Source organism: Bubalus bubalis, chromosome 8, assembly GCF_019923935.1.
Source record: "Bubalus bubalis isolate 160015118507 breed Murrah chromosome 8, NDDB_SH_1, whole genome shotgun sequence".
Lineage (NCBI taxonomy): Eukaryota > Metazoa > Chordata > Mammalia > Artiodactyla > Bovidae > Bubalus > Bubalus bubalis.
This window is the reverse complement of record NC_059164.1, coordinates 85,386,827-85,413,197: the sequence shown is the minus strand read 5'-3', so window position 1 is coordinate 85,413,197 and position 26,371 is coordinate 85,386,827. Positions and strand designations below refer to the sequence as shown.

At 39.4% G+C, this 26,371-nt stretch overlaps 1 protein-coding gene across 2 annotated transcripts in view; it reads left to right on the top strand.

Moving 5' to 3' along the window:
- The window catches only part of FAM3C (FAM3 metabolism regulating signaling molecule C), a 54,065-nt gene that overhangs the window by 2,165 nt on the left and 25,529 nt on the right, over window positions 1-26,371 (top strand). For both annotated transcript variants that reach the window (XM_006049638.3, XM_025291411.2), the window contains exons 2-3: window positions 13,451-13,505; window positions 18,355-18,459. In XM_006049638.3, the coding sequence (XP_006049700.1) occupies window positions 13,493-13,505; window positions 18,355-18,459 (118 nt within the window). In that variant the 5' untranslated portion in view covers window positions 13,451-13,492. The remainder of the gene's footprint in view (window positions 1-13,450; window positions 13,506-18,354; window positions 18,460-26,371) is intronic.

Sequence of the window (26,371 nt, the reverse complement as noted above, 5' to 3'; positions counted from 1 at the left end):
CCAACTTATTAATATCATATTTTTGCCTTATTTCCTTAATCTGATTGGGGTGATTGCACATGACTCCCAAGCTCTTTAAACTTGAAAAGGTTTTGTGAATTTTATTCTGCTCTTAAAATAGAGTCAGCTGATATTTTCTCAGGGGAGAAAATTATGTTCCACTACCTCTAAGTTTCTACAGTTTCACCCCATCAGTATTCTTCCATTGTCTTCTTCACTTCTTCATTTGATTCAAGCTGTTTTTATTACTTATATCTCCCTTATTTCTAATCTAATTAATTTTCATCTGTTCTTTATTTTTCTAGCTTTACTCTGGTGAGTTTTTCAGTTGCCTTTAAAAATTAAGTTTAATCTACGTAATATAAAATTTACTATTTTTAAGTGTACAATTCTATGACATTCAGTGCATTCATAGTATTGGGAGGTCATCTCATCTTTTAAAAATACTAATTTACTTAATTGGAGGCTAATTACAATATTGTAGTGGTTCTTACCATACATTGACATGAATCAGCCATGGGTGTACATGTGTTCCCCATCCTGAACCACCCTCCCACCTCCCTCACCATCCCATCCCTCAGGGTCATCCCAGTGCACTAGCCCTGAGCACCCCGTCTCATGCATCGAACCTGGACTGATGATCTGTTTCATATGGAAATATACATGCTTCAATGCTATTCTCTCAAATCATCACACCCTCGCTGTCTCCCACAGAGTCCAAAAGTCTGTTCTTTACATCTGTGTCCTTTTGCTGTCTCACGTATAGAGTCATCATTACCATCTCTCTAAATTCCATAAATATGTGTTAATATACTGTATTAGTGTTTTTCTTTCTGTCTTACTTCACTCTGTATAATAGGCTCCAGTTTCATCCACCTCATTAGAACTGATTCAAGTGCATTCTTTTTAATAGCTGAGTAATATTCCATTGTGTATATGTACCACAGTTTTCTTTTCCATTCATCTGCCAATGGACATCTAGGTTGCGTCCATGTCCTAGCTATTGTAAACAGTGCTGCGATGAACATTGGGGTACACGTGTCTCTTTCAATTCTGGTTTCCTCTGTGTGTATGCCCAGCAGTGGGATTGCTGGGTTGTATGGCAGTTCTATTTCCAGTTTTTTAAGGAATCTCCACACTGTTCTCCATAGTGGCTGCACCAGTTTGCATTCCACCAACACATCTTTTTAATTCTACATTTTCATCACCCCAAAAGGAAACCTCATGTTCATTAAGCAGTTACAATGGGAATTACCCCATTCCCCAACCTATGGCAACCACCAGTCTGCTTTCTCTACAGATTTATCTGTTCTGAATATTCCATGTAAATGGAGTCATAAGATAGGTGATCTTTGTGTCTAGCTTCTTTTACTTCACATTATGTTTTAAAGGTTCATCCATGTTGTAACCTGTATCAGCATTTTGTTCCTTTCTATGACTGAATAATATTCCATGTATAGATACATACCGCATTTTGTTTAGTATTCATCCATTGATGGATCCTCGTGAGTTTTTGTGTGGCAGTAAGAAAAAATTATATAGATGTTTGTAGCTGTGAGTCTGAATTGATTTTCATCATGAGTTCTGCATGGCTTGTTTAGGTAGTATCATGGTTATCAGATGTACTGCCTAGCTATCCATGTGCCGTGCTATGCTAAGTTGCTTCAGTCATGTCTGACTCTTTGTGACCTCATGGACTGTAGCCCATTAAGCTCCTCTGTTTATGGGATTTCCCAGGCAAGAATACTGGAGTAGGTTGCCATATCTTCCTCCAGGGATCTTCCTGACCCAGGATCCAACCTGTATCTCCTGTTGTTTCCTGCTTTGGCAGGGGGATTCTTTACCACTGTGCCATTGGCAGTTAGGATATCATTAAATATGTCTTCAAGGACCTGTGATTGACAAAAAAATGAATTTTTAATTGGTTCAGAAAATTTTACACTAGAAGCTTCTTACTATCTGTTCTTTGCAAATGGCTGCTAACTTGCATTCTTGATTTTGTGATAGAAATGACACACTCTCCAGGCCCTTGGGCAGATGGAGGCTCTTTGCTTCTCCATTTCTTCACGTAAATAATTTGACTAACAGAATTATGTCTGCACTGGTACAGTGAAATTCTGAAGACTAACTTAAAGACTGTATAAATGAAGGGAATATATAGGGGACTTCTAAAACATTCAGAATAGGTACCTGTAACATCCCATCTGATACAGTGTAAAATACTGGAATTATAGGAAATGAAGATAGTTATACTCTATGGAAATTTGTACCTTTCTCTTGTCTCTCTTTGTAGCGATTTGTGAACTAGACACTTCTTTACTTATGTTCAACTTATAGTTAAAATGTATTTAGTTTTATTTTGCTATTGATCATATCTCTCTCTCCCTCCTTCCCTTTGTGTCTATCAATCCATTTGTCCATCTCTCTTTCTCCTCTTGGATGGTGTAGTGTAAGATTAAAGCAGGTTACATTACAGCCATTTAGTCAGCAATTGTGGAACTCTGCAGGAGCTGACAGAAGAAATGTCATTTTGTCTTGTTTTCTATTTGGGATGTTTGTACTCTTAGTTACAGAAATCTGATCCCCATTTCATTTCTTCAATTGGATTATGAATTTTTAAGCAAAATTCTGATTTGGTAGAGGAAAGCTGCAAGAAAATATTGGGATGGTTTTAATTTTACACTCTGTTGTAAGCACTGCAAACAGGAGTTCTCTTTGCTCTGTTCCTCACAGTGTTTCCAGGTTTATCCACTGCCCTTCTCTCCCTCACTCTCACAGGAGACAGGGCCCAGAGTCTAGCTGATTTCCATTGTTAAGGAAAGAATGAAGATTCTTGTCTTGTGAATTTTACCTTTGGGCTCTTGTGGCCTAGATCTGACTCACTCCCCAGCCCTACTCTAGACTTCTCTGTGTGTTTGGATTGATGTACTGTTGGGCTGAAGTTCTCACATCTGAGCTTGACTGAGGGTCACCTGGGGAGTTTATTAACCATGCAGGACTTTTAATCCTCTCTCCAAGAGATTCCAGGCTCAGGAATTTGCCTTGTATTGGGTTGGCCAAAAAGTTCATTTGGGCTTTTTCATAAGATGTTACAGAAAAACCCTGATGAACTTTTTGACCAACCCAATAAAAGGCCTACCAGTAATTGATGTTGTTTAGTCGCTAAGTTGTGTCTGGCTCTTGTGACCCCATGGACTTTAGCCCACCAGGCTCCTCGGTCCACGGGGATTTTCCAGGCAAGAATACTGGAGTGGGTTGCCATTTCCTTCTCCAGGGGATCTTCCCAACCCAGGGATTGAACTCAAGTCTCCTGCATTGGCAGGTGAATTCTTTCCTGCTGAGCCACCAGGGAAGCCCTGTGTGTGCGTGATGTGGGCTATTTTATAGTTAGGGCTTCAAAGAACCAGATATGGGATTTCATTGAATCTAAGCTGTTTGTAAGGTACACCATTATTTTACACACTACTAAGAGAAAGAAATGTGGTTGTAAACCTCATCCTGATTCAAGACTTGTTAAAAGAAAGGAGATAGTGTGCTTCTTAGAATCAGTAAAGTAGAATGTCAAGTACCTGAGACACCACAAGCCCCTCTTGTTACAGTGAAGGGTTATAATGAAGCCATGGGTAAAAAGAATTATAATGTAACAGTCCTTTAGACCTTATACTTTGTAAAACTTGTTTATAATAGAGTTTAACATAGGATGCCTATACTTGACATGTGTTTGTAATGAAGATTACACTGATGCCTTTGTTTTAAAATGCAATGTAACTGTATCAGAGTGTAATGCACTCTAGTTTGGCCCCATGTTATTTTCAGCATACCCATTTCCAGTCTTTTATGTGTGGGTGTTGCAGATCAGTTCAGAAGTCTTATTTTTAAGCTTCTGTGTACTTTAGTGATTTCCATTTTGTGCAGTCCATTAAAATTTGTACTTTATGCTACAGTGACATTGGTGTGGCTTGCTCATTTGAGTTCTTTTTTGTCACCCTTTCTTCTGTTAAGAGAGTTCATGACCCCTGATGCCAGCTAGCCAGTTACATGCATATACAGCAGCCACCTGTGTTGAGTAGTTTTAGGATTTTGTGGTAGTAATCCATGTCAGCACCAAGTTTGGCATTGACTTAAAAAAAGTCACACGCTAAAAGTTGAGAGTTATGTTTTACTTGGTGGAATTTTTAGGACTTTAAGCCCAGGAGACAGCATCTCAAGTGACCCTGTGAGAACTGCTTTCGTGAGGGGAGGCAGGGGACAGGTTATATAGAAGTTCCATAACAAGGGACAGGTAGTCCGAACAGCAAAAGATTATTGTTAATTAAAGGAAGCCAGATAACTCAAGGAATTTATTGCAAGAGTCTGGGCTCACTGAAATCATTCCTTTCATATGTATCTCAGCTATCTGGGTCCTGTATCCTGTGTTTTCCACATCTTGAACTTTCTTGGGACTCTCTGTAGGGAGTGGCTGTAGTTTGATGGCTGCTAGATCACAGGTATTCTCTTTTCTGAGTACCTTTAGGGCTTAGGAACTCACATTGAAGGGCTAGAATCTCTGTGACTGAGACATTCTTGGTTACTGATGTGGCAAGAAATACTCCACTTCTTAGTGAAAATCTCTCAGTCATGTCTGACTCTTTACGACCCCATGGACTGTCCTGCCAGGCTCCTCTGTCCATGGAATTCTCCAGGTAAGAATATTGGAGTGGGTAGCCATTCCTTTTTCCAGGGGATCTTCCCATCCTATCGAACCCAGGTCTCCTGCATTGCAAGCGGAGTCTTTACATCTGAGCCACCAGGGAAGCCCAAGAATACTGGAGTAGGTAGCCTATCCCTTCTCCAGGGAATCTTCCTGACCCAGGAATCGAACCAGGGTGTCCTGCACTGTAGGCAGATTCTTTTCCAGCTGAGCTACCAGGGAAGCCCATTTCTCAGTGGGTCACAGTGAACCAGAATTCTGGCTACCAACTTCAAAAGAAGCACCACAGTGGAACACTGGGGCCTGAAGAGGAGACTAGGTTAAAACATAGGTTAAAATGAATCTTACTTCACCAGTGAGAATTCAGTGAAGAACAGCCCCTCCTGCTATGCTGCTTCCTCCAGTGGCATCATTTTGGCAAATGAAATATTTTTTGTCTGTAGAAAGCTGCTTAGACTTGGGGTGGGGGGGGAGGGGGATACGTGTCCACTTAGTGTCTAATCACTTGGAGTATATACAGAAAATATGTTTAAATGCTTGTTGATCAACTGAAGTATTTCAGATATCTAATATCTCAACTATCTGAAGGGGAAAGAACTTTAGGTCTCTAGCTGATTCATCTTGGTGGAAGGAGTTGTCCTGTGGAATTCTCGGTGTTGGGTGAACAGTGCTGAAACAGTTTTGCGCTTAGAGGGTGGTATGTGTGGTCTGGCAGGCTCGGCTCCCCCTCCTTTCTTCCACTCGTCATTGGGGCTGAGTCAGGACAGGCAGGACAGTTGCATGGTTAGCACGGCTGCTTGTAACTGGTTTTTAACTGGAGGGACAAGACAGGATGACAGTTATAGTTTGTCTTGTCTCGTTCTTAAAAGAATGGAGTTTTATCCAGCTGCTGCAGAGACGGAATATCTCTGAAGTGTTCCTTTGTCCAGGCACTGCCAGGAGAAGCAAATAAAAGCAAAGGATAGCAATTTATGGTGGGTGGACTACGGAGGAAAGCTGAGTGCACCCAGAATATTTCAGGGAGAGAGGTGCCCTCTGGCTCATTTGTGCTTTTCCATAGTATGCTTTTAATTCTGTTTCTGAGGCCCAGTTAGATACTAATCCTCTTTTTAATGTAATTTCAATGTGATGCTATTAAGAAAATAAGTAAAACCATATGATGCTAGTTCAGAAAAGTTTCAAATCCAGGATTAGATCATTTGTATCCCTCTCTTCTTGAGGTTTTCAGTAGAATATTACCATTTCCTTCTAAAGAAACTCACTTATTGGATCTATTGAATTATTATTTTAAAGTGTTTGGTCTGTTGCTTTGTAGTCTCGTCTTTTTGAAGGCCATTTTGCAGGAGAGTGGATACACTTACATTTTCCTCAGTGATCTTTGGAAAAAGTGAATATATTCTTGGCACTGTAGAATTATACAGATGTCCTCCTTTCCTTCCCAAATACTTTGTTTTTAGCTCCTTTTTCTTTGCTTTTTCTTTCTAGTAAGATTAGTTTGATCATTTAAAAACCTAGGATACTTTTCCAGTTGTTACGCAGACATCTAAAATTTTCCCTTTAATCATTTTCAGGTCATACTTCCACTTAGGTGTCTGACACATGTGTGTGTTAAAATGGTAGATTTTAGAAACAGCCATTCTCTAGGATTTTGTATCAGAGTCTCCTATGAGAACTAAAATATTTTCAAGGTAGTAACTGGGTTTTTTTCTGTTGCTTAACAGAAAACAGCAAATTCTATTAAATTCACAGTACTTATAATATAGTGATAGCAACTCACGTATTTTGAATGTTAAGATTTTTTCAAGTGAATGCAATCTTCTCACACTCTCCATTTTGTTATTTCAAAAATGTATCCCTCTTGGTGAAGATGTGTGCAAGTGGCATCTGGATGAGACGAGTACTTGAGAACAGTCTGCACCTGATACAGTGATAGCTTTCTATTAAAGCAAAGGTTCCTTAAAACTAAATATTTGAAATTTAAAAAACTGATCAGACACAGTTACCCATATCCTTTTTCCCTTTTAAAGTCCATCACACACACACACACACACACACACACACACACACAAAAGCAATCACTGTTAAACACTTACCAAAGCAGTTAAGCTCTCCTCACCATCATTTTTACAGTTAATGAAAGGATATATAATGAGCTTAATTTTTCTCCATTTTTTTTAATGTCTCCTGGGATCCTTTGAAAAACATTCCTGAGTCTATAGATTTATTCCTGTCTTTACTGTAGGTGGACAGCTTCATCTGTAGGAAAGGAAAGATGCCTTCCTTTCTTTTGAAGAGAATCTGTGATGTTGCTTCTCATTGAGTAGATGCTTCTTATGTGGAGAGCAGTTGATTGTGAAAATGTGTGGTGAACATGAATGGAACAGAGAATTCAGGGTTGTTTGATCGGTCCTTCCTCTCTACTGGTACTGCTCAGAGGTCCCATAGAAGCCATATGGGAATTGTATACTGCAGGCAGTCCAGCAAGAAATGTTGGCATATTAGAGCATGGTCAGGAAAGTTTTTAATTCCTCTATTTTAAAAGTTTTTTAAATTTCAATTTCATTTTTTTATTCCTTTACCTCAGGTGGCAAATTATGACTGATGGGTCTAATGGGTCACGAGCCAAGATTGGCTTTTGTATTTTTAAGTGATCAAAAAGAAAAAAAGCAAAAGCAGAATAATAGCTTATAATGTGAAAATTTTAATAAATAAAATTTTTTCTTTATAACACAACTGGGCCCATTTGTTTCAGTATTGTGAACAATTGTTCTCCAGTTATAACCACAGAACAGAGTAGGTTTGACAGAGACTCTGTGGTCCACTGGTGGCTCAGCTGGTAAAGAATCTGCCTGCAATGTGGCAGACCTGGGGTTCAATCCCTGGGTCCAGAAGATCCCCTGGAGAAGGGAATGGCAACCCACTCTGTATTCTTGCCTGGAGAATCCCAAGGACGGAGGAGCCTGGTGGGCAACATTCCATGGGGTTGCAAAGAGTCGGACCTGACTGAGGGGCTAACACTTTCACTTCAACACTGTGGTCCACAGAACTAAAGCATTTACCCTCTGGCCCTTTTACAGAAAGTTGCCAACACTTGCTCTGTTTTATTTACATAAATGCAAGTATTTTTTGCAAATAATTTTCTTTAAATACCATACTTGTATTTGTAAACATAATATTAGAATAATTTCCCCTTATGACTTTTAGCTGTAGCATTCTTTAGATTTCAGCATTGTGTCATTTTTCTCCTTTACTGCTCTGGGACTGAAAATTTCGTCTATTACATTCTGGTCTTGAGGGGATCTGGGTTCTCCAGAGAAACAGAACCAATAGGAGACCATCTGTCTGTCTATCTCCCTGTCTATTAATATCTACCTTGTGTGTATGTACTCAATTGCTCAGTCATGTCTGACTCTTTGAGACCCTGTGGAGTGTAACCCACCCAACTCCTCTTTCCATGGGATTCTCCAGGCAAGAATACTGGACTGGGTTGCCATGTCCTCCTCCAGGGGATCTTTCCAACCCAGGAACTGAACTCGAGTCTCCTGCACTTGCAGGTGTATTCTTTACCTCTGCACCACCTGGGAAGCACACGTATCTACCTACCTAAGATAAGTAACTATCAGAAGGAATCGGCTTGTGCAGTTGCGAAGGCTGAGAAGTTGCAGGATCTGTAGTCAGCAGGCAGGAGAGCCAGTGATATGGTTCCAGTCTGAGGCCACAGGCCTGAGAGCTGGGAGAATTCAGTGGTATAAGTTTCAGTCCAAATCTGGAGGCAGGTGAAGACCTGAATATTCATTGAAAGGACTGATGCTGAAGCTGAAACTCCAATACTTTGGCCACCTGCTGCAGAGAACTGACTCATTGGAAAAGACCCTGATGCTGGAAAAGATTGAAAGCAGGAGGAGAAAGGGACGACAGAGGATGAGATGGTTGGATGGCATCACTGACTCGATGGACATGAGTTTGGGCAAGCTCCTGGAGTTGATGATGGACAGGGAAGCCTGGTGTGCTGTGGTCCATGGGGTTGCAAAGAGTCGGACACAGCTGAGTGACTGAGCTGAAACTGAAGATCGATATCCCTGCTTGAAGACTATAGGCAGAGTGAATGCTGCTCTACTCAGCCCTTTTTGTTCTCTTTAGGCCTCCCAACTGATTGAACAAGGCTCACTCGGGGAAGGCAAATTGCTTTACTCTAATGTTAATCTCATCCAGTAAAATTCTCACAGACACATCCAGAATGTTTAACCAAGTACAGTGTCTGGGAACCCAGTGGCCCAGTGGAGTAGACACATAAATTAGCCATCACAAGGCCTAAATGTACTTCACATCAACTTTTAGACTTTGACTTCTTTTCCCGTTGGTCTTCTGGAAAAGCCTTAGTTCACATGAATATTAGAATCGTCTATTGATTTTCAGTTGATTCATTTAAAATTGCCGTCTGGGAGGAAACATTTTCCTCTATCCTTTTAGTTTCTTTTGGCTGGTCTAAAATTAACATGAAACAGATTAACAGAAAGTCAGAAGTTTAATAACATGTGTACATGGGGGAGACCCGAGAAAAATGAGTAACTTGCCAAAATGGCGGAAACTCTCCCATAAAATACTATCTTCAGCTAAAGACAAAAGAGAAGGAATATGAGGGGTAGTGGTTTGGGACTTCAAAGGGGAGGAGGGGGCAGTTCCCTTGGAGACAGAAGAGCAAATGTTTGGTAAATGTTTTCTGGGTCTTGCAGTGACAATGGGATACCTAGAGGAATTTCAGCAAGCAGATTTCGCTAGGTTCCTCGCTATCTATGCATCTGGTTCATACTATCATTATCTATGGTAATAGCTCCTTCTGAATAGACCCCCTATAAATTCTTCAGGCAGCAAAGGGGGAAGATCAGGATCTTTTTCCCTTGACTGTTTCCAACTGGAAATAATTAACACACCAAAGAGACCTTTGGGGTTGCAAATTTTGTTTCCTTATACTGCCATTTGGCCATAACTGAGTTAAACGTGGATTGAATGGAGTGGTTCAATTCAGTTCAGTTGCTCAGTCGTGTCCAACTCTTTGCAACCCCATGAACCGCAGCACGCTAGGCCTCCCTGTCCATCACCACCTCCCAGAGTCCACCCAAACCCATGTCCATTGAGTCAGTGATGCCATCCAACCATCTCATCCTCTGTCGTCCCCTTCTGCCTTCAATCTTGCCCAGCATCAGGGTCTTTTCAAATGAGTCAGCTTTCCTGATATTTTTGGTGTATAATTGTATTTTCTTCTGGTTTAATTGATTGTTGTTTGTTGGTATACTTCATTCTCTTGTGGCCTTTCTGTCTTGCACGAAGTGTTCTAATACACAGGCTTAGTCATTTTGACAAACCTTCAGAGCCCTAGAGTGGCTAGTTGGCAGCAGGGATTAGTGATTCCCAGAGCAATTTGCAAAAGCCAGATTGATTGGCATGGAATTTTGTCAACAAGCTTCTTAGAACATGTCAGAGAGCTGCTGGGGTGAAAGGGAGGTGGAATTGTTTACAGTATCAGCTTCTTACTTACCTTTTATATGACCTTGAACAAATCTCTTGACTTCATCTATAATGCTGTAGGGTTGTTGGGAAGATTACATGAAATAAGAATGTGTGACTTACTCAGCTGTTTGCCTCATTACCTAGTTTTTGCTAACTGGCACAGCCTTACACTCATGGTGAATAATCGTTCTATGGCTTATTTTGTTGGTGTAGAATGGTGCTCTTCTAATTCACTGGATATAGCTTGAGTCCACTTCTCAAGGAAAGAATGACAGTATCATTTGACCTGTGTTTTTATCCATCATCCCTTAGAATCAGTTGACTGATTCTAAGACAGGGTCTGTTTATTCAGGCCTAATTTTAGCAAAACTCCATAAATTAAATAAAAGTAGATGGTTGGGCTAAATGAAATGTTTAAATTACAAGACATTTGAAGAAATCTAGTGTGTCAATCAGAGATCCTAATTCAGGCTCCCTCCTTCATTCCAGATTACTTACTTAATTAGTGTTTATCCAGAATGGTGTTTCATTGGTCAGAGCAAGCACAGTGGCCCTGCTTGCAGTGGACTCTGATGGTTATGCGCTTTACACATTAGCAACCAATGATATGGGTAACCATTGATCTAATACACGGGAACTTGTTTTGACCTAGACTACACTTTTGGGTCGGGGGGCCGGGGGGGGGAGAGAAAAATATATTTCACAAATATACTATATATATATATATATTTTTTTTAATCCTTAAAAACACTCTCCTTCCACCCATATTCCTATTTTGGTAAATGACTCTAATTTTTATATCTCTTTTTTTTAATGAATATATAAGAACAGTTATAAAATTCTCACCTCTTGACCCTGAATTAAAGAGCTCTGAATTTCTAGCAGAGGCCTTGTCCCCCCTTTTGATGTGTTGTTCATTTTCTCTGGACCTGTTGTACCTCCATTTGATTGTTGGAGATTCAGCCTGAGGTGAATACCAGACTCCATTAAGATGTTCCTTCCCCGGGACAATTCTCTGTAAATGTTTTGTTTGTTTTTAAAGTCCTTCTAAGAAGACAAGTTAGGAATGGTTTGGAATTAGCACATTGTAAACAGATGCCCCTTGATTTGCTCTCACATATTTTCAGTATTCTTTCCTTATGCCGATCTACACTCTTGCATCATTAATTTGCTTCTTAAGCAAACTAAAAATGTGTTTGTGGCTGAGATTTGATGAGGTTTTAGAGATTTTATTAAATGTTACTCTCTGAGAAATTCAATGGAAAACATGAATTCAGCTAGACCGTTGTAGTTGCTTATACTGTGGTCTTACTAGTGGGAAGTTTAGAAGCAGGCTGGTTAGGCAGACCAAATGAGGGGCAGTACATGAGGCAGTGATTGTAATTGCACAGGTGTGACCTCCTTGGCAGGTAATGGAAACCAAGCAATAGAACAGCAGGTGTCTGCTCAACTGGTTATCATACTCCAGAGAAATTATCCCAGGCCACATTCAGATAAAAGTGAGGATATTTTGCAGTATTAGCTGGGAGGAAAGGCATGTATGTGTGTTGTGAACATAGTGTTCTATCTTGCTGGAAGTCAAAAGGGGATTTATAACTAGTTGGGGTTTTCATTTGAGAAGCCAAGTTTTTTGCTTTTATGTGGTGGCTTGTGGCTACTTCAGTATCTGTTTCCTTTTAATGTTTTCCTGGCCTGTGGCTAAGTAAGTTGTTTAAACAGATGTATAACATTGACTTTTCCTATTATATAGAAGGTGTTCAGATAACTCATAAAGGAAAAGAAATCAATAATACTCAGTTCAGTACTAGTATAAATGTTGATATTTTCTTCAGGGTAGATTGAGCACAAGGAAGTGAATTCACATAAGAAACACTGGTTCTTTTTTTATGCTCTCCATCCCCACCCCCGATAATTCCTAATTGGTGAATAAGAAAACTGGATGTCTCACTTCCTTTCAGTGTCCTTCGGGGATCAGCTGTTGTTTTTATTTGAATGGATTGAATCCATTCTATGAATTACATGATCAGACAGCAACATTGAAACATCCGGGTTAAAATACAATCTGAAATAAAGAAATATATATATTTTTATGGGTGTACTTTATTAATCAAAATTTTCTTTTGAATTCTTTTCCTGTACAAGAGATTGAGTAAACTGTGGAAGGTGTCCAGCTGACCTTGAGCACGAATTTCCTATCAAACTCATATACTTGCTTTCCTAATTAAAAAATTTTTTTTGCCTATCTTGAGTTACTTCTTAGGGGGGAAACACACAAACCTATACACAGATTTTTTTTTCAGTACCTACTTCTTGTTGTTATTAGAATAATATAAAATCATAGTTTCTTTATTTGATGTATAACATACACTGTCGATAATCATAATTGCTGGGGATAGTTAAAATGGCATTCTATACGTCTAACTATGTTCTTTCACAAACTTATATTGAAAACATGAAGAGGAAGAGGAACCCTGGTACTAAGATAAGGTGCCTTTCCTATAAGTGCTTATTATAGTGACACCTGAACTGTGTCCTCCTAAAAATGAAATAGCATCATATACTGGCGTGAGCCCTGGAGCAGGAGCGAGCAGACAGAAATCCTCGCCCCATTTCTCAAGTAATTTGTCCCTGACTAGATAAGCAGCTTAAGTTCTTTGGATCTCAACTGAAAACTGAAGGTTTGGAACTAAATATCAAAAGTTTGTTACAGATGGGTAATCACGGAGAACAACAAAGCATTATCTTCTGTCCACATGCCTGATGGCAGGTTTTCCCGCAATCCTCAGTTTGGGAGCTGGGGGACAGAGTAATTTTAGATACACCCTCCTCTCGGGAACTTTTATGGTCCAGTGGAAGGAGGCAGGCCCAGTGCTAAGGGGTTTTTCCATTAAATTTTAATATTGGTAGAATACTTAGAAATATCATGACATCTATGTAGTTTAATATATACACTCCGAGGGCTTCCCAGGTGGCGCTGTGGTAAAGAACCTGCGCCAATGCAGGAGGCATAAGTGACCGAGGTTCCGTCCCTGGGGCAGGAAGATCCCCTGGAGGAGGGCATGGCAACCCACTCCCGTATTCTTGCCTGGAGAATCCCAGGGACAGAGGAGCCTGGAGTCCATGAGGTAACAAAGAGTTGGACATGACTGGAGCGACTTAGCCACACACACACATTCACTCCAAATTAAACTCAATCTACGGAGGAAGGCTCATTCTAGACCTAACGATATTTGCCTTTTCTTTTGATTTTAGGAGCTTATTGAATGAAAAGTGCCAGAGACTGAAAAACCAAACATGAGGGTAGCAGGTAAGATACTTAATTCAGTAAGAATGATTTTACTTCTTGTGTAACCTGTTTGTTTTGTGATGACTGAATGAGACTATAAAAAAAAATCATTTTCTATATTGAGTGCAACTGAATATAACAAACTAAATCATTATTTAGCCTTTTTACCTTTTCAGGTAGTTGGCAAATCACAAATGGAACGTTCAGTGGATTCTGTATAAGTTTTTGTGGGGTACTTTTGTTGAAATTATTTATGCTAAATATTTTCAGCTAGGTTTTTTAATGTTTATGTCCTTATACATTAAGCTTGTTTGCCTGGTTTCATGTATATGTGTGTGTGTGTGTATGTGCACCCCATTACAGCCACTGCCAGAGAAGACATTCACATTTTACACAGACACTTCCACTAAGTAGAGTGTGTCCATCCTAGGAGAGACCTTGTCATTTCTCAAAATCAAGATAGTCTTTCTTTTGACTATCATCTCATCAGTAAACAAAATATTCTTACAGGAACATCTCTAAGAGTATAGGTCTAAAAGTATATTACTTAAGCCCAGAATAAAGCAAGTTTCTCTTTCTCATATAATTCTGTGTTCATTCTAGTTGAAATTAGATTTGTCATCTAGTCCATTTCTCTGATTCTGACAAATAATACCAAGGTTAATTGATGCATAATTATTCACTGAATGCTGATTTTATGTTTGGCATGCTTCCTAGTATTGGTCTCAAAGGGACTACTGTTAATGAAGGAATAGGAAGATTAGCTTATTAGTTTATTGCTTTTAGACTAATTAATCTCTTCTAATTAAAAAAAAAAGACCCTGGTTGCTTTGAAATATCCTTATAGCCATTATTCTTACAGTGAGACCTTAGTAAATATTTCAAGTTTTTCTAGGTTGCTCTTGGACTAGAGCAATCCATGGCTGAAAGGAAGAGGGATTCTTGTGGGTGGAGTGGGAACTGTGGTGTGCTGTGGGTAGGCCCTTCCAAGTCCAGAGGTGGATGTTGACAGCTCTGGAGGAGCCCTTCTGCCATAGAAGGTCCATAACTATCATCATGGAGGTGCTGCTGGTATTCGCCTGCCTGCCTCTCAGGGATCTTTTGCTTATTCTCTTACCAGTTAGTTTCTCCACCTCCAACTTCTTTGTCTCTTAGAGCTTTTGTTTTCTCCTAGTTCTTTAATCAGTTCAGTTCAGTTCAGTCGCTCAGTCGCGTCCAACTCTGCAACCCCACGAATCACAGCACGCCAGGCCTCCCTCTCCATCACCAACTCCCGAAGTTCACTCAGACTCACGTCCATCGAGTCAGTGATGCCATCCTCTGTCGTCCCCTTCTCCTCCTGCCCCCAATCCCTCCCAGCATCAGAGTCTTTTCCAGTGAGTCAACTCTTCGCATGAGGTGGCCAAAGTACTGGAGTTTCAGTTTTAGCATCATTCCTTCGAAAGAACACCCAGGGCTGATCTCCTTCAGAATGGACTGGTTGGATCTTCTTGCAGTCCAAGGGACTCTCAAGAGTCTTCTCCAACACAACAGTTCAAAAGCCTCAATTCTTCATCGCTCAACTTTCTTCACAGTCCATATCCATACATGACCACTGGAAAAATCATAGCCTTGACTAGACAGACCTTTGTTGGCAAAGTAATGTCTCTGCTTTTGAATATGCTATCTAGGTTGGTCATAACTTTCCTTCCAAGGAGTAAGTGTCTTTTAATTTCATGGCTGCAGTCACCATCTGCGGTGATTTTGGAGCCCCCAAAAATAAAGTCTGACACTGTTTCCACTGTTTCCCCATCTATTTCCCATGAAGTGATGGGACCAGATGCCATGATTTTAGTTTTCTGAATGTTGAGCTTTAAGCCAACTTTTTCACTCTCCTCTTTCACTTTCATCAAGAGGCTTTTTCTTTCCTCTTCACTTTCTGCCATAAGGGTGGTGTCATCCGCACATCTGAGGTTATTGATATTTCTCCCGGCAGTCTTGATTCCAGCTTGTGCTTCTTCCAGCCCAGTGTTTCTCATGATGTACTCTGCATAGAAGTTAAATAAGCAGGGTGACAGTATACAGCCTTGATGTACTCCTTTTCCTATTTGGAACCAGTCTGTTGTTCCATGTCCAGTTCTAACTGTTGCTTCCTGACCTGCATATAGGTTTCTCAAGAGGCAGGTCAGGTGGTCTGGTATTCCCATCTCTTGAAGAATGTTCCACAGTTTATTGTGATCCACACAGTCAAAGGCTTTGGTGTAGTCAATAAAGCAGAAATAGATGTTTTTCTGGAACTCTCTTGCTTTTTCCATGATCCAGCAGATGTTGGCGATTTGATCTCTGGTTCCTCTGCCTTTTCTAAAACCAGCTTTTACATCTGGAAGTTCACAGTTCACATATTGCTGAAGCCTGGCTTGGAGAATTTTGAGCATTACTTTAGTAGCGTGTGAGGTGAGTGCAATTGTGTGGTAGTTTGAACATTCTTTGGCATTGCCTTTCTTTGGGATTGGAATGAAAATTGACCATTTCTAGTCCTGTGGCCACTGCTGAGTTTTCCAAATTTGCTGGCATATTGAGTGCAGCACTTTCACAGCATCATCTTTCAGGATTTGAAATAGCTCAACTGGAATTCCATCACCTCCACTAGCTTTGTTTGTAGTGAGGCTTTCTAAGGCCCACTTGACTTCACATTCCAGGATGTCTGGCTCTAGGTGAGTGATCACACCATCGTGATTATCTTGGTCATGAAGATCTTTTTTGTACAGTTCTTCTGTGTATTCTTGCCACCTCTTCTTAATATCTTCTGTTTCTGTTAGGTATGGTTTCTTATAATTGAGTAGGTCTTGATTTAAAATTAAGTTCTGTCGCTAACTAGTTATGTGACCTTAGTAGGTAAGGGATCTAGATTTTTCACCTTGGTTTCCTTATTTGTAAAATGAAAATAGTATCTTGAAAGGCTGTGCAAATGATACTGTGCTTATAAAGCATTTAGCTCTGTAATAGACACTCAGTAAATGGTGTGTGTGTATATATTATATATATGTATATATTTATAAATATAATGTAGATAGTTTGTTTAACATAGGCTTATGTTTAGTTTGGTATGGAATTTAGTCTAGAATGTTCATATATTATGAACTTGGTGTTTTAATCATTCTAATATTCCAATTATGAACAGCCAAGTTTTCATATATCTACTTTAAGGAATAGGGAAAGATTATTTGCACATGCCCCTGATGCTTAGAAAATGAGATGTTTAGACTGTCATGTGACATATAATCTTCCAGCCCTTGGTCTTAAATGATCAAGAAGAAACATGCCACCTGTTAATCATTCATCTGTTTAGCAAACATATATTGAGAGTATGACATATGTTGAGAGAATGTTCAAGGCACTCTGCTAGAGCCTGTGAGGAAGAGTTCAAACCCAGTGGAATTTTATTTCCTCACATAGATGACCCGTAATCAGTCTTGAAAACAGGAGGCAGTTTTGGGAGCAGGAGAAGGTACAGCGCAGGAGTCAGGGATGGGAACTGATTAGTAGTTAGGCTTCCTCCTTGCTATCTCATTTCTATGTTTATAGAGCATCATAAGCCCTTCTGATTACCATCAGTTCATTCACTTCCCTCCCCTGTAAGGATGCGTTCCCAGTCATTTCAGGTTTATAAAATTAGGATGAACACAGCTCTTTTTTCCTCTTCCTTACCCATCAAGTTGAGTTTGGATAGTTTCTCTGAAGAATGTGGTGCTTTGCTATTAGTGACAAAGCACTGGGCTGTGTCAGGATCCCCAGGCTCCTATTCTTGTGCTGATGCTAAGAGAGCTGTAATCTTGGACACTTGCCTCACTTGGGGACTTTGTTTCCTCAAGGATAGTGAGACGACTGTTGATCCTTCACATCAGTGTAAATGAAATTTTTAGTAACCTGAGAGGGGAATGGAGATTATACATAAAAATATTAGTATTGTTTCTGAATAAACTAATGAGATGTCTCTGAAATTCTAAGAGTAAGAAGATGCTGTTCCTTTCCGGTCATTTTCGTTTCTGTTTCTTTCTCATACTTTCACTTTCCAAGATTTGCTTAGCTCTGGAGGAGAAAAACAAGTGATGATTCATATTAAGCAGTTAATTAGTTAGTAGCAGTGCTATTTGTAAGGCACTCAGAAATGGTTAAAGATAGGTATGGAAGGCTAAGAGTGTTCACAGAGCTTACCATGTAACCATTTTATGAAGCAAATGAAGTAGGTGCTGAATTAAGTCCTGCAGGAGTGCGGAAGACATGTCTTAAACTTCAGTGTTAAGTACAAGGGGAGATATTATTGTTCCCCATACCAGGAGTACTTGTGTGCTCCACAAGATATGTGGGTTGCAGAGGACAGTAAACTCATTACCATTCACTTGAGAACTCCTTGCTGAGTGGACATCCTGTCCGTCGCCTTAGTGTCTCCAGAAGGGTCAGTGTTTCTGTGTCTTCTGTATCTAGCACTGCCCTTTATAATTGAAAACGACTGGAAGTGAGTCATCTCACAAACTTGGTGTTGGTATTCCATTAGTCATGATACTTTTGTGTAGTCAGTCAGAAGTTGATAGTGGGTCATTTTTTTTTTTTTTTTTTTTACATGTGAGAACTAAGCAGATGACTTAAAACAGTCCTGTGTCTAGGTTGCTAGCCAATCTCATACTTCCTTGATTAGCAAAGTCAATCAAATTGACCATTGGTATACTTTTTGTTGTAACTCAAGTAAAATTAAAATCCAAAAATAAATATTATTAGATATTTAATAGTCTTAGGAGTTTTAATATTCACTTATACTTTTCCATGGTAATGCATAATACAAAGTTCTGTGGGCTCATAAGTTCATGTTCAATTGTTTCTGCCCTCTATATAGGTGCTGCAAAGTTGGTGGTCGCTGTGGCAGTATTTTTACTGACATTCTATGTTATTTCTCAAGTATTCGAAATAAAAATGGATGCAAGTTTAGGAAATCTATTTGGTAAGTTTTTATTTTTTTCACCCTTTCTTGAATTTCATTTGTGATGAGATTGTCTTTAAATTTTTATGAGTTATCAACATTGAGTCACTCTACTGTTTAGTCTGTCTAGAAAAGAAAATGTAATTATATTGGTAAGTGCAATTCATTAGAATATTCTAAAATACACAATAGAAAATCTTACAATTAATTCGATATAAAGCATGAATCCTGTATTCAACATTTTGAATGTATTTAATGGGGCCTATTTTATGTGTGCCTAGGGATATTAATCATGGCATTTTAAATGCACATTCTAGAAGATATCACACTAACCCTCAATTAGCAAGTGATTAGGAGTCATGATAAAACATTTTAAATAGACATAGACATCCATCTTGCTTTTCCTACCCTCATTTTCTTTCTGCAGAATTTTTCTTTTTACCAATTTCTTTGATGCTGTGTTGTAAATGTCCCACTAAAAGCTGCCATTACTTAAAACTTACTTTGTTTTAAACAAAATATTTTAAGTTGATAAAATAAGTTAACATTTGAAATATTTGAATACGCTTTGGCTGGGCACTGTTTAAAGTATTAAAAAATTACTAATGAAAGGTCAGACTGTGAAACATAGAAACAGTGTTTTGACCTAGTAGGCAGAGATCAGATGAAACAGCCTATGGATCTCTGGAATAGTTCCTGAGTTTTGCTTTCCATAAGTTAGTATTTGGAAGGGATCCCCAAGACCTAATAAACTCCCTCTCATATCTAGTTTCAAGACTCCTTAAACCACTGTTTCTCTAATTTTTTTATGTCAGAGGAATCTCTAGGGAATCTTGATAAATGCAGGTTCTGGTTCAATGTCTGATTGGGGCCTGAGAGTCTGCATTTCAAGCTCCCAGGTGATGGCTGATTTCCTATCCAGAGACCATTTACTGGTATTGGGCTTTAGACAGTTCTGACACATAGTCCTTAATTTCTGTACGTATTTATTTTTATACATTTTCAGGTGACTTTTCTTACAATGACTACTTAAAAGTGCTTCCTTATATTGCACTGAATTCTACCTTTTATACTCCCAAGTAATTTTAGTCCATTGGTCTTACTTCTACCTGTTGGATCTCTCACATAGTTAAGCTGTGGTTGTTCTCCACCAGGCCATCTTTGTCTAAGGTTTTATCTTATCAATTTATGAAATCCTCCCTTTGAACCATTCTTCTTAATGTGCTGGTTGTTTTCCTCCTAACCGTCTATTTTTTGGCACACAACTTGAAATGAGGTATCCAGGCTCAAGCATAGAATAGTTGTTGCAAGTGTAGTGAGACATGTCTTGACTTCTGGGCTGTGTCCTGTTGCTGCAGAGGGCCAGCCTGGTTCCTTTGAGAGCACAGCTGGTTTCAATTGAAGGGTGGGGCGAAAACAGGGAAGGCATTTAGGACTTGTTCAGTGTTGCTGTGGAAGCAGTGTGTTGTAGCTCGTTCTTCTAAGAAAGGTTATGGTAAAGGAAGATGGTTATGGGATCCTAGCTCAAAGCTGAAAGAAGTTGAAGATTTTTTTTCCTTTTTGATGTAAGGGAGAGGCTTTGGCTTGTCTGTAGTCCTTAGGCAAAAAGTCAGTGAATTACAAATCAACGGGAAGAGATTGAACAGACAGAAAAGGTACAAATGAAAAATTATTTTGGGAAAAAATCCAGTTTTCAGAGAGAAGAGATTGGGTGAGGTCACAGTGTTTCTCTGGTTTGGATCATTGTCTCTAGTTTGGATGGTTTATTTGGGCATCTCAGAGATGATCCTGTGTCTATTTCTCATCTTTGATATCTGCCTGTGTCAACACTGCCAGAGGGATTCTCTCAAAACTCTTGAACTTTCAGTATTTCCAGCTACTGCAGAGTAAAATCTAAACTCCCTACCAGGATAGCACTCAGTCCCAGCCTGCTCTTACCTTCCTGACCTGTACTTCCCCTCACCCACTTGCTCTGTCCATGTGCATGTGATCTATAGACACAGACCCTCAGCCTTTGTTCCTGCTGATTCCTTGTTGTTCAGTCTCGAGGTCATGTCCAGCTCTTTGCAACACCATGGACTGTAGCCTGCAAAGCTGCTCTGTCCTCCATTATCTCTTAGTTCAGTTCACTTCAGTTGCTCAGTCATGTCCGACTCTTTGCCACCCCATGAACCGCAGCACACGAGGCCTCCCTGTCCATTACCAACTCCCGGAATTTACCCAAACTCATGTCCATTGAGTCGGTGATGCCATCCAACCATCGCATCGTCTGTCGTCCCCTGCTCCTCCCGACCTCAATCTTTCCCAGCATCAGGGTCTTTTCCAGTGAGTCAGTTCTTTGCATCAGGTGGCCAAAGTATTGGAGTTTCACCTTCAGCATCAGACCTTCCAGTGAACACCCAGAACTGATCTCCTTTAGGATAGACTGGTTGGATCTCCTTGCAGTCGAAGGGACTCTCAAGAGTCTTCTCCAACACCACAGTTCAAAAGCATCAATTCTTTGGCACTGAGCTTTCTTTATAGTCCAACTCTCACATCCATACATGACTACTGGAAAAACCATAAACCATAGCCTTGACTAGATGGACCTTTGTTGACAAAGTAATGTTTCTGCTTTTTAATATGCTGTCTATGTTGGTCATAACTTTCCTTCCAAGGAGTAAGCATCTTTTAATTTCATGGCTGCAGTCACCATCTGCAGAGATTTTGGAGCCCCCAAAAAATAAAGTCAGCCACTGTTCCTACTGTTTCCCCGTCTATTTGCCATGAAGTGATGGGACCAGATGCCATGATCTTCGTTTTCTGAATGTTGAGCTGTAAGCCAACATTTTCACTCTCCTCTTTCACTTTCATCAAGAGGCTCTTTAGTTCTTCTTCACTTTCTGCCATAAGGATGGTGTCATCTGCATATCTGAGGTTATTGATATTTCTGCCAGCAATCTTGATTCCAGCTTGTGCTTCATCCAGCTCAGAGTTTCTCATGATGTACTCTGCTTATAAGTTAAAATAAGCAGGGTGACATATACAGCCTTGACATACTCCTTTTCCTGTTTGGTACCAGTCTGTTGTACCATGTCCAGTTCTAATTGTTGCTTCCTGACCTGCATATAGGTTTCTCAAGAGGCAGGTCAGGTGGTCTAGTATTCCCATCTCTTTCAGAATTTTCCACAGTTTATTGTGATCCACACAGACAAAGGCTTTGGCATAGTCAATAAAGTGGAAATAGATGTTTTTCTGGAACTCTCTTGCTTTTTCCATGATCCAGCAGATGTTGGCGATTTGATCTCTGGTTCCTCTGCCTTTTCTAAAACCAGCTTTTACATCTGAAAGTTCACAGTTCACATATTGCTGAAGCCTGGCTTGGAGAATTTTGAGCATTACTTTAGTAGCATGTGAGATGAGTGCAATTGTGTGGTAGTTTGAGCATTCTTTGGCATTGCCTTTCTTTGGGATTGGAATGAAAACTGACCTTTTCCAGTCCTGTGGCCACTGCTGAGTTTTCCAAATTTGCTGGCATATTGAGTACAGCACTTTCACAGCATCGTCTTTTAGGATTTGAAATAGCTCAACTGGAATCCATCACCTCCACTAGCTTTGTTCATAGTGATGCTTCCTAAGGCCCACTTTACTTCACATTCCAGGATGTCTGGATCTAGGTCAGTGATCACACCATCGTGATTATGTGGGTCGTGAAGATTTTTTTTGTACAGTTCTTCAATGTGTTCTTGCCACCTCTTCTTAATATCTTCTGCTTCTGTTACGTCCATACCATTTCTGTTCTTTATTGAGCCCGTCTTTGCCTGTAATGTTCCCTTGGTATCTCTAATTTTCTTGAAGAGATCTCTAGTCTTTCCCATTCTGTTGTTTTCCTCTATTTCTTTGCATTGATCACTGAGGAAGGCTTTCGTATCTCCTCTTGCTATTCTTTGGAACTCTGCATTCAAATGGGTATATCTTACTTTTTCTCCTTTGCTTTTCACTTCTCTTCTTCTCATAGCTATTTGTAAGGCCTCCCCAGACAGCCATTTTGCTTTTTTGCATTTCTTTTTCTTGGGGATGGTCTTGATCCCTGTCTCCTGTACAATGCCATGAACCTCCATCCGTAGTTCAACAGGCACTCTGTCTATCAGATCTAATCCCTTAAATCTATTTCTCACTTCCACTGTTTAATCATAAGGGATTTGATTTAGGTCATACCTGAATGGTCTAGTGGTTTTCCCCACTTTCTTTAAGTCTGAATTTGGCAATATGGAGTTCATGATCTGAGCCACAGTCAGCTCCCAGTCTTGTTTTTGCTGACTGTATAGAGCTTCTCCATCTTTGGCTGCAAAGAATATAATCAGTCTGATTTTGGTGTTGACCATCTGGTCATGTCCATGTGTAGTCTTCTCTTGTGTTGTTGGAAGAGGGTGTTTGCTATGACCAGTGCATTCTCTTGAAAAAACTCTACTAGCATTTGCCCTGCTTCATTCTGTACTCCAAGGCCAAATTTACCTGTTGCTCCAGGTGTTTCTTGACTTCCTACTTTTGCATTCCAGTTCCCTATAATGAAAAGGACATCTTTTTTGGGTGTTAGTTCTAAAAGGTCTTGTTGGTCTTCGTAGAACTGTTCAGCTTCTTCAGCATTGCTGGTCGGGGCATAGACTTGGATTACTGTTATATTGAATGGTTTGCCTTGAAAATGAACAGAGATCATTCTGTTGTTTAAGAATTTGCTCAAATTCATGTCCATTGAGTCGGTGATGCTATCTAATCCTCTCAACTTCTGCCATCCCTTTCTTCTTTTGCCTTCAATCTTTTCCAGCATCAGGGTCTTTTCCAATGAGTCAGCTCTTTGCATCAGGTGCCCAAAGTATTGGAGCTTCAGTCAGTCCTTCCAATGAATAGTTAGGATTGACTTCCTTTAGGATTGACTCTCCTTACGACTCTCAAGAGTCTTCTCCAGCACTCCAGTTCGAAAGCATCAATTCTTAGGTACTCAGCCTTCCTTATGGTCCGCCTCTCATATCCATACATGACAATTGGAAAAACCATAGCTTTGACTCTGCTGATTCTTTACCTACACATCTTTCTTTCTCTCTCCCCATCATCTGTTAATTGTTCTCGTTTTTCAAAACTGCACGAGTGCTCCTTTTTGGGAGAAATGGTGTTTGAGTCTCCCTCTTTCCCTGTTTGATTGTTGCTCCTTTTTGTAAACTGTCAGTTCTACTGCTTAGTACTTATATCTCAATTTGCCCTGATTTTATTCTGCCATAAATTATAGAATTTCTTTTCTTTTATTCTTTATCATGTATTTGGCTTTCCTTACTGGAGAACAAATGTTGGGAGCAGTAATGTCTTGCTGACTCACCCGGCATCTAGCACCAGATGCTATAGATAGTACATGCTGATTGAATGGAAAATGAATGTAGATAATTGAAGATTAGGACTTTTGTGTAGAGAAAGAGTGTTTTCAAAGTAGGATTTGTTTAAGGCTGTGTTAGTTGACAAGCCCCTGATCATCAGCTGTGAACAAACACTGAGCTACTTTAACTAAGGCAGTTGTCTGTATTAATTTTCATTTCTCCTAGTGTTAGGAACCTGCAAGTTTTTATTGTATGTGTTTTAGCTATTTAGTTTAGGCATTCTTTGGGCAGCTGGTTTATTTTGATGTCATAATTGAAGTTGTACTCTGTATCCATCTACACAACCTTATTGGATTCCAATCTATTGAACTGGTGAAAATTTAATTTGTGTGGTTATTTTTAATTCTCATTTCAGAATAATTGAGTAAAAATGGAGATATGGTTGTATTTGTCATTTGTTGAGCATCTAACTTAAATTTAGCTTGGCATTAAGATTGTTTCTATAATCAGTATTTTGAGGGCCTCATGAGGTTAACTGTAGTTCTTTGGGTGGTGAATTTTTCCCATTTTTCAATTTATTGATTTAATAACTTACTTGATAGTTTATGTAAATTTACATTTGAGTTGATTATATAGTACTGTTTTAGAAAAATAAGACAAACATTTCTAGAAAAGACAAATGAAAATTTTCCCTAAAATTAGTTGAATGTACAAATATAAATTGTGATTTTTTTAAGCAATCTTTAACAAAACTTTTTAAGATAATTATAGATTCATGTGCATTTGTAAGAAATAACATGGAGAGATTCTATATACCCTTTACTCAGTTTCCCATTGGTAACATCTTAAATTCCATACAGTATCACACCAGGACATCAATGTGGGTACAGTCTACCAGTCTTATTTATGATTGTGGCTTAATACAGGATTAGTTTTCAACATGGATACTTAACAAAAACTTGCTGAAAGTAGTCCAAATTATTTTTACATATATTGTTGCCTTCAGTCCTTACTATTCTATTAATTTATTTTTACCTTTTAAATTTAAACCATTGAAATAATATATATGTAAATCACTTGAGCTATTATTAAAAACTAAAGTACAAAATAATTATATTAGATTTCTTTAGCCTGACTCATTGAAAGACATTCACTGAAAAAAACAAGTCAGAAATGTTTGTTGTTTCCTTGAAGTGAAGAACTGTATATATTGAAAGACATTAAGAATTAAAGCCATCAAGGTAGTTTGAGGAATTAAGTTTGCAGAAAAGGAGGTATTTTTGTGTTTGTATGCTGTGCCCATACTCTATAACCATCCTGTTTGATTTATGAAATGTTACCTGTTTACCCTCCAGGTGTTAAAAATTCTCAGAACTGCAGGCCAGATAGAGGACTTTTGCTTATACATATTGGATAAAATTAGTTTTAATCTGAAAAGATGTTCACAAAGGCTTTTTTTTCCCCTCCTTTGAGCATCTTCTCCCCTTACTCTTACACAAATTAAATGAAAGTAATTTGCTCAAAAGTCTGATGATTAAGAAACATTTACCCCAGATTGTGTCCCAGTAAAGTTTTTAAATTGAATGACATTATTATTTATTTATTAATCTCTCTCAAGTTTCCCAGTCAAACCAGTTTGATCATTTTAGAGGCTCATCTGTGATTTTCCTTCTACCTCCTTTTCATCAGCCACACTCTTCCTTTGAATGTTAGTAGGTTATTGATATCTCTAAGATTTCTCTCATCAGCCCTCTCCTCATTTTAAATCCTCTCTTTGCATGACCTCATCATTTGCCAGTTTTCCAGTTTATATCTTCATCCCTGGTCTCATTTATAGCCGGCTTTTAGACTTCCACCCAGGTCATCTCAAAGTATCTTAAAATGAACAGGTCCACAGGGAACTCAGCAGCCATCCAACATCCTATCTCCTCGCTAGATAACAAACATCATGAGTGAGAGATAGTGGTTTTTTTCTTTGGCTCATGTGAATGGATGAAGGAATGCTTCTAAAGGTGGATGTCTGAGAAGTAAACTTGATTCCTTCTTTTACTTCATGCCTCCTTCAGATCTGTTCCACAGTCTCATCAGTGTTGCCGCCTTAGTTGTTCTGAGCCCGTCGACTACTTTCAAACCCACAGTCACTACCTTTGTTTCAGCTGCTACCTGTTTTTTACCTGGATTACTTAAGCAGCGTCCCGGTGCTTGTGGACTCATCTCAAGTCTTGAACCCTCTGCAGTCTATTCTCCATTCTGCAGTCAGAAGAATGGTCCTGAAAGCTCCCTATCCTGGCTTCCAGCTTCTCAAAGGACCAGTGGTTTTTGTACCTGTGATAACTAGACCTCAGACTGTCCCATTTCGAGGGGAATGCAATATGAGTTTGCCTGCTCGAATGAGATATGGCTTTGAAAACTGATTCTTATCAATGACTGATTATGGATAGGACAAATCCAATCGGTGAACCTATCTAATGTCAGTTTCTTTCTCTTTAAAACAGAGGTGTTAGTGTTAGTTGCTCAGTCACGTCCAACTCTTTGCAACCCCTGGCTTCTCTGTCCGTGGAATTCTCCAGGCAAGAATACTGGAGTGC